Source organism: Phaseolus vulgaris, chromosome 3, assembly GCF_051622355.1.
Source record: "Phaseolus vulgaris cultivar YP4 chromosome 3, ASM5162235v1, whole genome shotgun sequence".
Taxonomy (NCBI): domain Eukaryota; kingdom Viridiplantae; phylum Streptophyta; class Magnoliopsida; order Fabales; family Fabaceae; genus Phaseolus; species Phaseolus vulgaris.
This window is the reverse complement of record NC_143500.1, coordinates 9925750-9940157: the sequence shown is the minus strand read 5'-3', so window position 1 is coordinate 9940157 and position 14408 is coordinate 9925750. Positions and strand designations below refer to the sequence as shown.

The 14408-nt window shown below is 32.8% G+C and overlaps 1 protein-coding gene across 2 annotated transcripts; it reads right to left on the bottom strand.

Moving 5' to 3' along the window:
- Window positions 1-2028: 2028 nt before the first annotated feature.
- Window positions 2029-12309, bottom strand: LOC137806522 (uncharacterized protein At4g18490). 2 transcript variants are annotated; one of them, XM_068606707.1, is made up of 15 exons: window positions 12014-12309; window positions 11349-11435; window positions 10758-10884; window positions 10234-10416; window positions 9269-10099; window positions 8917-9102; window positions 8705-8842; window positions 8415-8552; window positions 4795-4989; window positions 4531-4693; window positions 4139-4206; window positions 4007-4043; window positions 3443-3607; window positions 2384-2494; window positions 2029-2294 (listed from the first exon to the last, which is right to left on the bottom strand). In XM_068606707.1, the coding sequence occupies exons 2-15, from the start codon at window positions 11407-11409 to the stop codon at window positions 2238-2240; spliced, it is 2460 nt and encodes an 819-aa protein (XP_068462808.1). In that variant the 5' UTR covers window positions 11410-11435; window positions 12014-12309; the 3' UTR covers window positions 2029-2237. The 2 variants fall into 2 exon arrangements, 1 of the variants encoding a protein (XP_068462808.1); XR_016519404.1 differs by lacking the exon at window positions 4531-4693 and having other exon boundaries at window positions 12014-12274.
- Window positions 12310-14408: the final 2099 nt, after the last annotated feature.

The following is a 14408-nucleotide window of genomic DNA, read 5'->3' as shown; positions in this document are numbered from 1 at the left end:
TGTGCATCTGGGCCACCCGGACTCACCCGGTTGGGTCGGTAGTTGGGGCTTCTTCCTGCATTACTATTTCTGAACCCAATGCTGTAGGACACCTTAACACTCTTCATGGCTAGGCTTCTGCCTTCTGAACCTGGATAAAGGTAGTGCTTGATACTACTGAGGAAGATGGAACTAGGGGGAAAGTAAGAAGATAATGGGTGATGATTTCCCAAGGGGCGTGTCTCAGACATGGAGAATGAGAGCAAGAGAAGTAAAGTGCAGAAACAAATACTCAGTCTGGCCATTTTCCTTTCAAGATTCTGAAAAATGCTTGACAAATTTGCTGTATATTCTTGTGAAGAGGTAGCATGTATTTATAGATTCTGAAATGTTTACTTCATTATTTTATTTTGTAGTGATCCAAGTGGAAGTCCTTATTGCATTTCCTAATTCTTTTTGTATTTATGTGAGCACTTCCTAATTGTCATAAGCTTTTATAAATTCTGTGTTTGGACATTTGTGCCTAAAGATTCATTTTGGAGGCATGCAACTCTCCAATCTGTTGCCAAGTGAGTGTATAGCTGTGTCGTATACGAAAAAGAAAAGGGCTAGTCCCATTTCTCTCCATGTTGCCTTTCGACCTTCGAAAGATCCCACTGTGAATGATGGCTAATTTGTCAGACTTGTTTTGGAGCTGATTCAACTATGTCTTTTTGTGATGTCTATCTAAAGCTAATTAATATCATGCTTCTTCGTTTAGTGCTAGTTCTTCGTTTCCTTCCAGGCAGGGGTTTGAGTTGATGGAAGGAAGAATTAAGCTTCCAACAGTCTGTTTTTTATCTAAAGAATTGCGAGATTCTTTCTCGCAACTAGATTGAGGAAGAAAATCATAGATGATTCTTGATGATCATGTATAACTTATAATTACTATTTACACGTATCGGTAAATCTGACCACTCATTGACAGTGGAGTACTATGAAACTTAGGCACCCTCTTCAATTAGGTGACTCATTGTCGGGCACATCCAAAACCAATACGGTTACAACAAAGCGTCAAATTTAGAAAGCATTCTTTTGGATTCTCTAGCATAACTCTCACCCGGCTTCTACATAACATTAAAGGGGAGAAAGATCATTTTTTTCTCAAGTTAAAATCTCGTAGAATTAGATGTAAGAAATATATCTATATAATCGGTAATGTCTTCTAGATTGTCTTTCTCAATAATGATGATAAAAAAGAGATGAAATATCCACCTTTTAGACTTTTAGATGAATAATTATATTCATTTGTGTATTGTTATATTTAACTAACCTTTTTATAAATATTTTTTAATATAAAAATTTTGATGGTCAATTTAAATAATTTATTAAGTTCAATGGTATATATATATATACACGCGCGCTGTGTTGTATATTTTGAAGATTATAAATGTATTCATTGATGGACTCCAACTTTTAGCTTTGCAAATGTACTCATCGTAGACTGTTTCTTCCTTCACCTCCATATTTTCTTCCGCAACCTCTATACACATCATGAAAATACATTTTTATCCTTCTTGTTTCATCCCATAGAATAGTTTCTGGATTATGTAATCTGGAAACTCATTTGAAAAAAGACTTCCGGATTACATAATCCAGAAGCTAAATAAGACTTCCAGATTATGTAATCCGGAAAGTAAGCATGCATCTGAAAAAAAGACTTCCGAATTATGTAATCCAGAAGCTAATTACAAATTTAAAAAATGACTTCCGGATTACATAATTCGAAATATTATAGAGGGGCTTTTTTGAAAATTCGAAAATTTATGGAGATGAAAGAAAAAGGTATGGAGGTGCAGGAAGAAACAGTCATCATCGTATTGTTCTCTGCCAAAAGTCTTGACACTGCCAAAAAGTCTTGACAGTAGAATTTTCTAAGACGCAATTGGCTTCGATTGAAAAAGCTAAAGTTTATTTTCTCTTTTTTTTCCTTTTCCTGTACGTAGTTAAAAAGATAGTTGAGTTAATGAATGCGTAAGGTAAGGGTCAAATACAAATTTAAAACCACAATAGACCAAACAAATGACAAAATTCTTAATTTCTTATTGTAAGGAAAACAAAAATGTTAGTTAAGTTCAGATAACGCTGAAGGAATACATGTATTCAGTCCTTAAATTCAGATGATCACTAATACGTGGCAACTTTTTTGTTTAGAATAGGCAACACGTAGCAAAGATCTTTCTACATACATACCTCCGAATGCAATAATTTGTAGCCGATCAAGTTTGGATCCCCTTAGACATCAACTGGGAAGCAAATTTCTGAACCTTCCGAATGTTCACAAAATGTCAAGGAAATAACCAGCATTAATGTATAAAATTAAACGACTAGGAGAAAATGAACAAAAAATATAATGGGAGGATATTTCTTCTTCATAAATGGGGTGATTAAGCATCAGCAAGTTGTTGTCGTTCACAATGGCTCGAACTAACAAGTCTTTTGCTTCCTCGTGCTTCTTTTTCAGCATGCTACAAATCTGCAAGAAATCACATTGCATAGAAATCCACCATTAAAAATTATGTAAGTATATTCAGTGCAAAAACAATTTGCAACTTGAAAGTGTACACAATTATGATTTTGTTAAGCAAGCCAAGTGATACTTTGGTTTGCTTGCATAAAAAACATTACACAAGGCGGGAAATTTAGGACTATAAATCGCCTCAGGCTTGATAGTCCTAACATGTCTACTCACAAATTCTAAAATGTAAGAAATTACTTGCTGTTTTACTTCGGGGAAACGAAAGCCATATTTTATTTTTACACACACCAATCCGAATTTGGTCCACAAAGATTTGGTATTCAAAATGGGAGCTTATCTAGTGAGAGTGTATGAGAGAAGTTAATCCTAGTCATACAACCACACATATAAATGGTTAAGATTGTTATAAATTATAATTAGTCTTAATATTAACTGTTTACTTTCATTATACAAGTTGAGATTTGTTGCTCTAATATTCTCATCTCTCATATGATAACTTCCTTCAAAATGTCTTAATACGGTGCTTATAGTAAAGCAAATAACAGTGTCACAGCAACTAATTTGAGAAATAGGGTTATTTTGGTGGAACTTGCTTGGAGAGTAAGAGAGATGTTCATTCAATTTTTTATTTGTTTACTACCTGTGAAAACACAGGTGGACTGTTCTAGTGGTACTTCAAACAGAATAAATACAAAGTATTTGTTCATTCTAGTGGTACAAAATAGCATAGTAGGGTGTTTGTTCAGTAGCCAGATCAAATTCTTGAATTGTATGAAACCGTTTTCAAATGCAGATGGCAGAAGGTAACCATTTCCAGCAGACTATCTTCTTTTTTTTCAATATCACCCCTATATTGCTTAAATATACTTAGATATTGATGACCTGGTTAATTGAATAATTTTAACATAACAGTAATATAAATGATAAAATGTTCAGATCACTCACATCTTCAAGTTCTTTCATATACGCTTCAGCCTTTTCAACATTGCTGTTATCTTCCATGTGTTTAGAAGAATCAGGTATTTCCACTTCCATCACTTTAATCTCTGGTGGACTTTTAAGTCCAGAGTTTGATTGCTTGTAAAGTAAATTGTTGGGCATACTCTCCACCTGACTTCATAGAAGGATATTTGGGTAAATTTATAGAGAAATAAAAATTTATTATCTAAACTTATCCCACTTAAATATTGTCAATAGGGGAGTTTGTGCTTAATGTTCCCTGTTATATGTGGAATAAAATCTGTCTATTTATATTAGAAATCGGGGTATTCATTATTTATAATTAGATTGCCCGATTTTAGCAATTAGAATAATTGTGCCATTAGTACTATTTATGGTTTTAAATATGTATGCAATATGTATAGATGAATGATATCACGATCAATGAAAGACATTAAAACGGATTTGACAAATATCCCTAACTCCTTGTATTTATCAGTACTAAGCAGTAATCATCAAAATATATGACAACACATCAGATATGCCAATCCCTAATCTTTGGTTGTGTACCTCTCCAATAACCTCTTCTGATAATTCTTTAGAATCTCTGCAGTTAAGAATAGTTACATGTCCAGAAGTACCGGCATAAGAAATTACATAATTTATCATAAATAGTTAAGGCAATCAACTATTTCTAAGAACCTGCTTTTACTAAGAGACTGAGAGATGCGCTTTAGGGACCTCAACGATGTAAAATCAGCTTCAGAAACCTGTGGAATTGAGTCTTAGGGTAACAAACGTATCATATCTGTAACAATCAGCTTCTATGCATTTGTGTAAAGATACCATATCTTCATGTTAGAGTAACATTGTTATGAAGTTCTTTTTACGTTCTACACTTTTTTTTCTTCTTTGAAGGAAAAAAACCATTCCAGTCATCTGAATTGGAATCAACCAAGGGTCCAAGGGGAAGAATTATGCACCCAAAGTCAATAGCATTTGTAGATATGATATGGCTTGTGAGTGTCAAATAATTGAAAGTGATGAATTTTACCTTCAATCGTTCAAACGGTAAAAACTTTAAAATGTCAAACCTCAATAGTTTTTCTCTTCAAGAATGGGGTTGAAGGCTTCTTATTGTTATTGATGTCAATAGGATTGTCATTCTTTGATCTTGTAATACCCTGTATCTGAATGCTCTGGCCAGAGCTTACTATGGAGTTTGTTTCTTTTTGGTGTAAAGAAGTTGTTAGAATCCTGTTAGCCCCAAAGTTCCCGATAAATCAAAATTATTTAAACATTCTCTGCAAGAAATTAAAGAGAACGGAAGAAGGAAGTACAACAACTTGGCACTCAACCTTGAAGTTTTTAAGCTTGAAAGAGCAGGAGTGACTTTGAAATTTTTCAAAGTAAGTTTATTTCCTTCTACGGAAGTTATCCTTGATTTCTGAGAAGACTCCTTGCCTGAAGCTTCAGGTTGAGAATTTACAGATACCACCTGGTTAGTAATTATAGCTGGCTTATCTGTTAAGCAGGACAGATTAACTTGAGAACTGCAAAATTCCATACAGAATGTTATGCTCCGACTTATGATAATCCCAAAGAACTTCAAAGCACAAATTATAACTAGAAACTCTCAACACCCAAGCATTAATTTCCAGAAATCAACTAAAACGATGTAAAATATTAGACTCCAAATACATTGAATGAAATGGTTAAAAAAAAGAATCTATAGTAAGTGATCTATGAGAAGCTAATCATAAATTAAACATCCAAGCATCAAAGGAAAGGAAACAAGTTTGATGAACAATTAGGAACTAGTTTTAATCAGAAAATTGGGACCAATGATCATGGTAAGGACCAAAGCTCATATGAAGAAACATCTTTAGATTGTTTTAATCATAGTTATGACCATGCTTAGAAGTAACAAAATTAAGAACCACATAAACAAGAGACTATTGGGAACGAGACACAAATACTTGTAAATATGCATCTTCTTCATATTCTTCCATCAACTTACTCTTCAATTTTTATTCATCTCATTCTTCAATTAATTCCTTTTACTCAATCCAGGACATATAATATAAATGAATAATTAATCAAGTGAAACTCTTATTTCTTTTGACCATATTTAGACAATGCTTACTAAAGTGGATGGATTTGATGTGCTCAAAGCTCAACCTTGAAGTCTGCAAAGTTGTGGATGTGTGTGTCTAGGTAGATTTTGTTGTATTTCTTTCGCTAAGTATTATAATTCAAAACATCTTTAAGAAAACGTTTTAAAATCTCGTTATGTTTTTGAATTAGTTCATTCAGGTTTTAATAGTTTAAAATCACTTAAACTGAAGTCTTGTGTCTTTTAGTAAAGTATTTTAATAGGTTGATTTATCGTATCAACTGATAAAAATACTTAAGTCTTTTTAATGATTTAAAAGTCAAATGTTTTTAACGTGACCTTAAGACTTTAATATTAAATTTTTTGTCTTTTTCTGTTTAATGAAATCAACCAATTATTTCGATAAATAAACCGGGTATTTTAAGTTGATTTCTTTTGTTAGATGGAAATAAACAGTTATTTAAGAGAATCAATTAAATGTTTCTAACAGATTTATGTTATGTTTTCCAATCTGATTTTAATTGACTAATCTGTTTTCATTAATTTGAAAAACTTTTTTAGCAATCATTAAGACCTATATAAAGGTGTTTTCTGAACATTTTAAAAGTAACGAATTTCTTGAGAAAACAGATTGCAAAAGAGTCTTTGAGTTCTTGGAGATTATTTTTCATCTTGGATCATTCTGTTGTGTGAAGAAGCTTTTCTTGAGTTTGTTATTTGTTGTTTTCATACTCTGTAAAAGACTCAGGTGTTTTCATTTCATTCTTACTTGTAATCTGTTCTTAGGCGGATCCAGATAGGGTTTCTGGTTTTTTTTTATGTTTGTGAGTTTGTTTTTCTTGAAGGGTTCAAGAAACAAAGCTCTTGCTTGTAGTCCTTGTGTAATCTTTTATTTTGTGTTTAGTGAAATCTCAATGTGCTCATATCCTTTTATTGTACTATCATTTTCTGGTTTTTGGATAGTAATTTAATCGGTTAAATAAACATAACAACTGGTCTATATTTTGTTTTTATGTTTGCTTTCTATTTTACAATCGATTGAACAATGATTTTAGTTGGTTGATTTTTATGAAATTTTCAGAGTCTGACTTGAACAATTGTGAAAATTGCGAAAATCTCTTGGAAAAACGTTGATAAAGAAGAGCTCAACATCAAGATTCTGAAATGCCTTGATAGAACATGGCAGCCAAAGGTTACAACAATCTGACCACTACTTCACTATTTGGCAAACTCAGAGAACATTAGATAAATGAATCGATTGAATGAGCAAGAAATTGAAGAAAAACAAATCAAAGGGGTAACTCCAAAGTTTGCAGTTCAGAAAACTTAGGTAGAGTCAAGTGATTACAGTGATACTCAGACACTGAATCTGTTGACAAAAAAATTCAGTAGATTCTCGAAAAAGGAAGACAAGGACAAGGCTCAATCATAAAAAAGGTATAACTCTAAAAACCAATTGATTCTAATACTTCTAACTATACCTATTTTGGATGTGGAAAGCAAGGACATATCAAGATTGAATGTCCCAATGCTACAAACAAGGAGAAACAGGAAATCTGATAAAGGAGGAAAAGGAAGAAGAGCCTATATAGCTTGGTTACAATCCTAGTGTCAAACACAAATCTTTTGTAAGTTTTTTTTGAAAACAAACCGTCCTTGCTCAAACCCTCAACAACCTATTTTTATTGTTTGAAGAAGGGTCATCCTGATAGAACCTGCAGAATTAGAAAGTTTGATTTGCCAAAAGGGCTTGTAAAATGGGTACCTAAAAGTATCATTAACACTGTTGGACCAAAATTAATAAGGGGTTAAGGGGACCAAATCTTGCTCCTTAATCTCTGGTATTTGGACAGTGGCTGCTCAAAGCATATGACAGGAGACAATAGCAAATTTGTGAAGTGGCATCTCAAGCATGAAGGTCATGTCACATATGGTGACAATAACATAGAAAGAATTCTTGACAGAGGCACTGCAGGTGACAAAAACACATTTTTGATCAATGAAGTGTTGTTCGTAGAAGGTTTAAAGCACAACCTCCTCAGTATAAGTCATTTGTGTGACAAGAACTATCAACTCATCTTCAAACCCAATATATATGAAATCAGCTTGTCTAACACACAGGGAGTATTGTTGATTGGTAAAAGAATCAACAATATTTACTTGCTTGACATTTCTGTTTCTGATATAGATTGCCTCCTAACCAAACATGAAAAATCATGGTTGTGACATAGAAGGATAGCTCACATAGAAGTTTGCATTAAATGTTGCATGAAGGTCATTTAATGCAAACAGCTAAGGAACGAAGAACTTTTCCAAGTGTCTCAACCGCTAAAAAAAGGATTTGCAACTACTCTTTCTCCCACTTCTCTATAAATAGAAGATATCTTTGTAGAAGAAAGTTTATCAACCTACAAGCTTACAAACTTTTGCTCATATATATATATATATATATATATATATATATATATATATATATATATATTATGGTTGTACTATTGAGATCAAACAATGTCTTAAGCGTGAGTTTTATTAGATGAAGATACGTGAGCAAGGGTTATGTGACTATTAGATCAAACGAAGGAATTGTGTTTGTCGATAATAAAAAGATATTCATGTTATAAACTTTGTTAATTTTTTTAAAAAAGAAAATTAGTTTAAATTAGTATATAATTTTTATTATATTCTTTGTTTTTTTATTTTCTCTATATTTATGTAGATTTATAAGTTTATTTATCATCTATCTTACTATTCAAAATAAATAAAAAATAATTCATGATTCGAATTTCGATTGGATAATACTGGTTGTACATATTTCTCTATTTATAAAGATCAAGTCATATCTTTCACACAAAGTTGCCTTACCTCAACATATTAACATCTTTGTTTGGCATGGCCCTTTCTAGAACTGTGATCTTGCTGTTATTTACTTCTTCACAAAATGATTGTTTATTTCCTGCCAACGTTCCTGAACATGGTGTCACATCAGAAACAATGCCCTCCCTGAGCATGACCAGAAGTAACAGTCACATTCATTACAATGAAGTAACAATCTAACTTATGCCAAAATATCATTTATCCAGCGCTAGTGGAAAAGAGTCACTAGAAAGTAAGAAACTTCTAGTTTTACAGATTCACAGGAACATACATATTACCTGGTATCGCTACTACTTCTAAGATCATCTTTATTACCAAGCAACGCTGCTGCATCCTTCATTAGTTTGCTGGAATCTGTGAGGGAATCAGCTGCCATTTTGCTTCCAAATTTTGTGTCTTTTGGCCTCAAGTTCTCCCTGTTAAGAGATATAAATCAGACATTTTACCATTCTACGGCAATAACTATAATCGTTTCACAAGCATAACACACCGTTTTTGAGTGATGGATCCAAGGACCATTTCAGTATTTTTTTTGTTGCCAAGGGAAATACCCTTGGTCCCAACTGTGGATGACTGCTTTAAAGATCTGTTGCCCTCTGGTGTGCTAAACATACTTGACTGCATATCATGGAGTTTATTATCTTTAATCAACACCATCTTTTCCACTACACATTTACTGCATCAAATGAGTGAAATTGTGAAAACAGTATATATCTGAAGGGGAAAAAACCATGCCTGCTACCTTACCGAACAGAATTGTCAGAAACTCAGCTAATAACTGAAAGAAACTATAATATAATATTCATAAAGACATAATAGTAAAATGGTCGTGATAATTTTACCTGTTTGCAGGAGCCAAGTGACACACTGAAGTTGTTTCTTTGTTGTCATTATGGCATGAAATCTCCTTCAAGGCATCAGATTTATTAATATTTTCATAACTTGTATACCTATTTTCTGGCTCAGGGTCATTAGTAACTCCTTGGGCATTTCTACCTAGAGTAATTGCTTCTCCAACACTGTTATCTGACTTAGTGATGTGATGTGAGGAGGAAGGCTCCAATTGTAAGTCAACAGTATCAGGTTTCATATTTGTTGCCTTATCATTAATCTCTTGTGTGTCACCCGAAACATTAATTTCTCTGGTTCCAGAAGAAAACATTTCCGTACATTGATATGTTGTCCTATGAGTAATTTCTTGTTTATCTCCAGAAACACCACTCTCTCTTGTTCCGGATGAAATAACCTCTGTATGCTGATCTGAGATAGTGTGCTGTTCTGAATCACTCTGACCTACTGCCTCAGAACATGGCATATCGATAACCTGCTCAGATATTGATTCTGTTAAATTTTCCTTCTCAGGTAAGTCTCTTTCTTGCATGTCAAGATTCCCAGAGGATGAAATATTGGAAACAGAACCATCCTGTTTGGAAACTAGATTCCCTAGGTTACCAACCTTTGTCTCAACCTTAAATGTTTCAACCCCCTCTGGTGCATGGGACTTCACAGCCGTGCTATCATTAGATGCACGAACACCTTCATCAGTATTGCTTTTAGGCCTTTTAGCACATTCTTCATCACTTCCTTCGTTATTTACTACCTTTTTTCTTGGATTACTGTTGGAAGTAGTATCTACTTGCATGAAGCTCGAATCAAGATTGAAGCTATCCAACCTATGCCATTAAAATGATACAAAATTTTAAGAATAGACATATACCTTCAAATCACTCAACTGATGCTTCAGAAACCAAACATAACAAATGTGTGCATTAAATGATTATAGCCTCAAATATTTTCACCTACTTACTCGTTAAAATCAAAGTTGAAGTTAAACTCATCTTGCTTTCCCCGTTTTGCTCCAGAAACTTCTCCTTTCTTATCCTTAGACTGGGAATTCTTCTTTGGTGGGCATGTAAAATCAAGATCTGACATGTCCAACTTAAATGATGATATCTTGCCAAACTCACCATCCAGATTAAAATTAAGGTCCCTACCAAGGATTATTTGTAACAAGTTGAATTAGGAACTACAAAGTCATAAGTCAAAGCTGTACTACATAAGCACATGTTTATCCTGGTAATCTGTTGCTTAAATGAAAATCTCTTTTTATATAAAACATCATAACCACTATAGAAATGCAAAAAATATCAAATTTATGAACTTTGAATTTATTGTATCACCCTTCTCCAGTTTAAGTGTAAAATATCGAACCTGACAAACTAAAAGCATTTTAAAACAGAGGATTCAGAATGAAACCAATAACAGCACCCTTGCCGTCTATATTTCCCTTTTCAAAACCTAAATTAACTTTAGTAAGTTAGGAAGACTTACATTTTTTCGAAGTCAAATGGCTTCTTCTTTCCTTTAGAAACAGTGTCAAAGCCAAAGTCAATTGCATCATCATCTTCCATTGACATGGACTTCCACGAGCTAAGAAATTCCTTTCCAATTTCATCACCTATTTGAATGGACAATTGTAAAGAAATTGGTAATAGTTGCATATATCCTTATTGTTGTTTTCACCCAACCACAAGAGAAGAAAATGTTTGGTTTTCCCATGGACTAGGTGAGAATGCAAAAAAATTACAAGAAGTTGCAAGCACCTAAGAATCTTGCATCAATATTTTGGATTAAGGAGTACATGAATTAAAAAAAAATAGTAGCCCTTAAGAACGCTATAAATGAACTGCAATAAATTCCTATGCTTATCTAACTCTTATGAACCATCAACATACTAATTCCAAAACAGTGCTGACTAGTAAATTCTATTAAAAACTTAATGCACTTTCAAATGCAATCAATTCCAAGATCATCCATCCCTTCCTCTCATACTGTTATTACTTGTTTCCGAAAAAGAACTAGAAAGAATCTACTTCTAATACTCACTACATCATAGAAGTAAAAAACAATGTAGAGAAAAACCTTGTGATGTTTTTTTCTCCTTTGAATCTGCAGTTGAGGATTCCTTGTGTTGTTCTGTCATTCCTTAAGGTTGCCAAAGTTTCTGATCTACACCACAGCCAATACAAAATCGCCATATTGAAATTAAAAAGTAGGGAATAATAATATCCAACCATACAAGTTCCTTGGCCACTCGTGACTAAGAAGAGAAAGAATGAATCAATCAAGCATTTGTGAAACTAATCCATAAAAATACCAATCACTAACAACTAACGATAATAAAAAGAATAAAGAAAATTACAATAGCGGATATCCTGGCAAGCATATTTCTAACTTAAGATGAGTTCAATTTCACAAAGGATTTTCAATGAACCAGCATTTGAACCATTTTTTGACGTTGTAGATCATTCTTTAGGCTAATTCTCCTAAATCAGAAATTTGTTCGGCAATAGATCATCAATCGTAAACATTACCAAAAAGATATAGCAACTGCAGTTTGATATATTTACGAGTGTTCCAATAATCGCATTAGATGAAAATAAACGGAGGTACATGCATGATTGTTACACTAAAGTTGCTTAAAACTAAAAAGAAACTTATCACAAATCAAGTATACCCGAATCTATGCGTGTTCAATAACCGAAATTATCTGAACTTCATAGACATCAAACTTACTAAAATATTACCGAAATTGCAGCTGAAACTCGCACGCAATGTTGAGATTCGCCAACAAATGCGCCACTTACATAGCCGTGAAGCGTAGAGAACTCAATGGATACGGAATCCGGAAGATGGAGGTAAGAGAAGATAGGGATTTTCGATTTTTTGGCAACTGAATGAACGAGAATGACGATAGAGTGTGATAATGTTTTTGTTAGGTTGTGATGAGAGGGATAAAAACAGAGAATCCAGCAGCGTTTGGCTTAAAAGAAAATGAACATGGAAATAGGCACGGCTTGTTCGAATTAACTTTACAAGCACTAATGGCTTCTAACTCCAGAGTCCAAACTTAAGAAAGGCGGGAAACACGAAGAATAAAAAGGGAATGAGTATTAGGATGGCAAAAATATAAATGACAAAAAAAAAATGAAGCGACATTAAGATAAGATTATATATAGTTAAGAGATTTCTCTTAAATGGCTTGTAAATATCGGATATATTGAATACTGACACTCGTATCAATGAAATGTCTAATTCAAAAAGTATTTATTAGAATTTCTGACAATTCTAGTACGGTTCTAGGACAATTTTGAAAAAAAAAACATTAATTTTCTAAAAACTCAAATTTATTGTATAAATTTTTATAATAAACAAATCATTTTGAATCATTCATGAAAAATATTTTTTTACTCTAAAAAATAATATGAAATATACTTGTGCACATAAATCTTTATTGTCAATTTATATAATTCATGATTATATAATATATAGATTTGTGTCTCCGTGTCCTACATTTTAGATATTATACGTATCTTCGTATCCGTGTCCGTGTCATATCAGTGTCGGTACTACATACGAACTAAAAATATCTAAAGATAAAATCATCCGGGTATTTTAACTTCTTTTTAAAAGGAGTTTCCGCTATACGTAAAATTAAATTACATATATTTATTTTTATTCAATTAATTAAATTTTTTTTTTAAGTTAGAAATTTATCTATGTTAATTAAGTGTGTGTGTATATATATAATATAGAAAATGTTATAAGGACACCTTTCAATGCCGTACCTCATTCTATCCAATAAATTAATTTTGGAAATTACTTCTTCATAGAACTACACCCAATTTCAGTATGGAAAGACAAAATGTTCTTAAATAAAATGGGGTACACATAAAAACATATTTTGAATTTTCTTTTAAAATATATTTCTGGATTTCTTTTTCCGTAATGAATTTTTTATATTGTGCATTTTTATTATTCAGAATAGGATTTTGATTTTTGTTTTCGAATTTTTATTTTCAAAACAAATAATCTCTTTCAAATAGATTTTCATTTATGGAATGAAGGGTATTTTAGAAAATTTAAAATTATGTACGGTGGAGGTTCAAAAATATTGGGTAATTTTTTTTCTCCACGTGACCCATTCTAAGAACATTGATATACATAAACCCAGTATTTGTAAACCTTATGTCGTTTTTTAATTTTTTTTTCTTATTTTTTATTTGATGATGTGGTAAGTATGAAAACTAAAAACTAAAAAGGAATCCAAAACTTAAAGTAAGAGAGGAAGTCATAGAGTGAGAGACCTTGAGCAAACAAAAATTTAAGTGAGAAAATCATAGTTTGAGGTCTTGAGAGAAGAGTAAACTTGAGTGAAGAGAGAAAAACATCTGGAAACCGTAATTGAAGAGAACTCATGAGCAAAGAGAAAAATATAAGTGAAAAGAGGGATTTATAATTGAAAATCGTAAGCGAAGAGAACTCCTAAGAAAAGTTGTCAGTTTAAAAGAAAAGTTGTACGTAATTGAAAATCGTAAGCGAAGAGATCAAGTTTGATCCAAGCAGATGACAGGTTCCACTTGTACTCTTTCTGTCAATTTTGCAACCTGCAAAATCTGAATTAGAATAACCAGTTAAGCTTAATGAAATATTACCTGGATACCACAAGCCAACTTCTTTAGTTCCTTGCAAATACTTCAAAATCCTTTTGACAGCATTGTAGTGTGATTCTTTAGGAGCAGATTGAAACCTTGCACACATGCACACTGCAAACATTATATCTGGCCTGTTGGCAGTGAGATACAGTAGTGATCCTATGAGTCCTCTGTATTTGGTTTCATCAACAGAAATTCCAGCTTCATCATGATCCAAATGACAGCTTGTTGAGAAGGGTGTGCTGATTGGTTTACACTTGTCCATTTCAAATTTCTTCAGCAGATCCTTGCAATACTTAGCTTGACTTAAGAAAATGCCATCCTTGAGTTGTTTGACCTGCAAGCCTAGAAAGTAGTTCAACTCACCCATCATTGACATTTCAAACTCACTCTTCATGACTTTCACGAAAGCTTCACACAATTCTCCATTGTTTGATCCAAAAATGATGTCATCCGCATATACTTGGACTAGAATTGAGTCATCTCC

Bases quoted from the DNA above. Each gene is read 5' to 3' on its own strand.
- LOC137806522 (XM_068606707.1), bottom strand. From the start codon at position 11,409: ATGACAGAACAACACAAGGAATCCTCAACTGCAGATTCAAAGGAGAAA. The intron at 8,843-8,916 runs GTGTGTTATGCT...ATCTCTTAACAG, and splicing joins GGATCCATCACTCAAAAACG to GGAGAACTTGAGGCCAAAAG. The intron at 2,495-3,442 runs GTGAGTGATCTG...GATTTCTTGCAG, and splicing joins ATATGAAAGAACTTGAAGAT to ATTTGTAGCATGCTGAAAAA.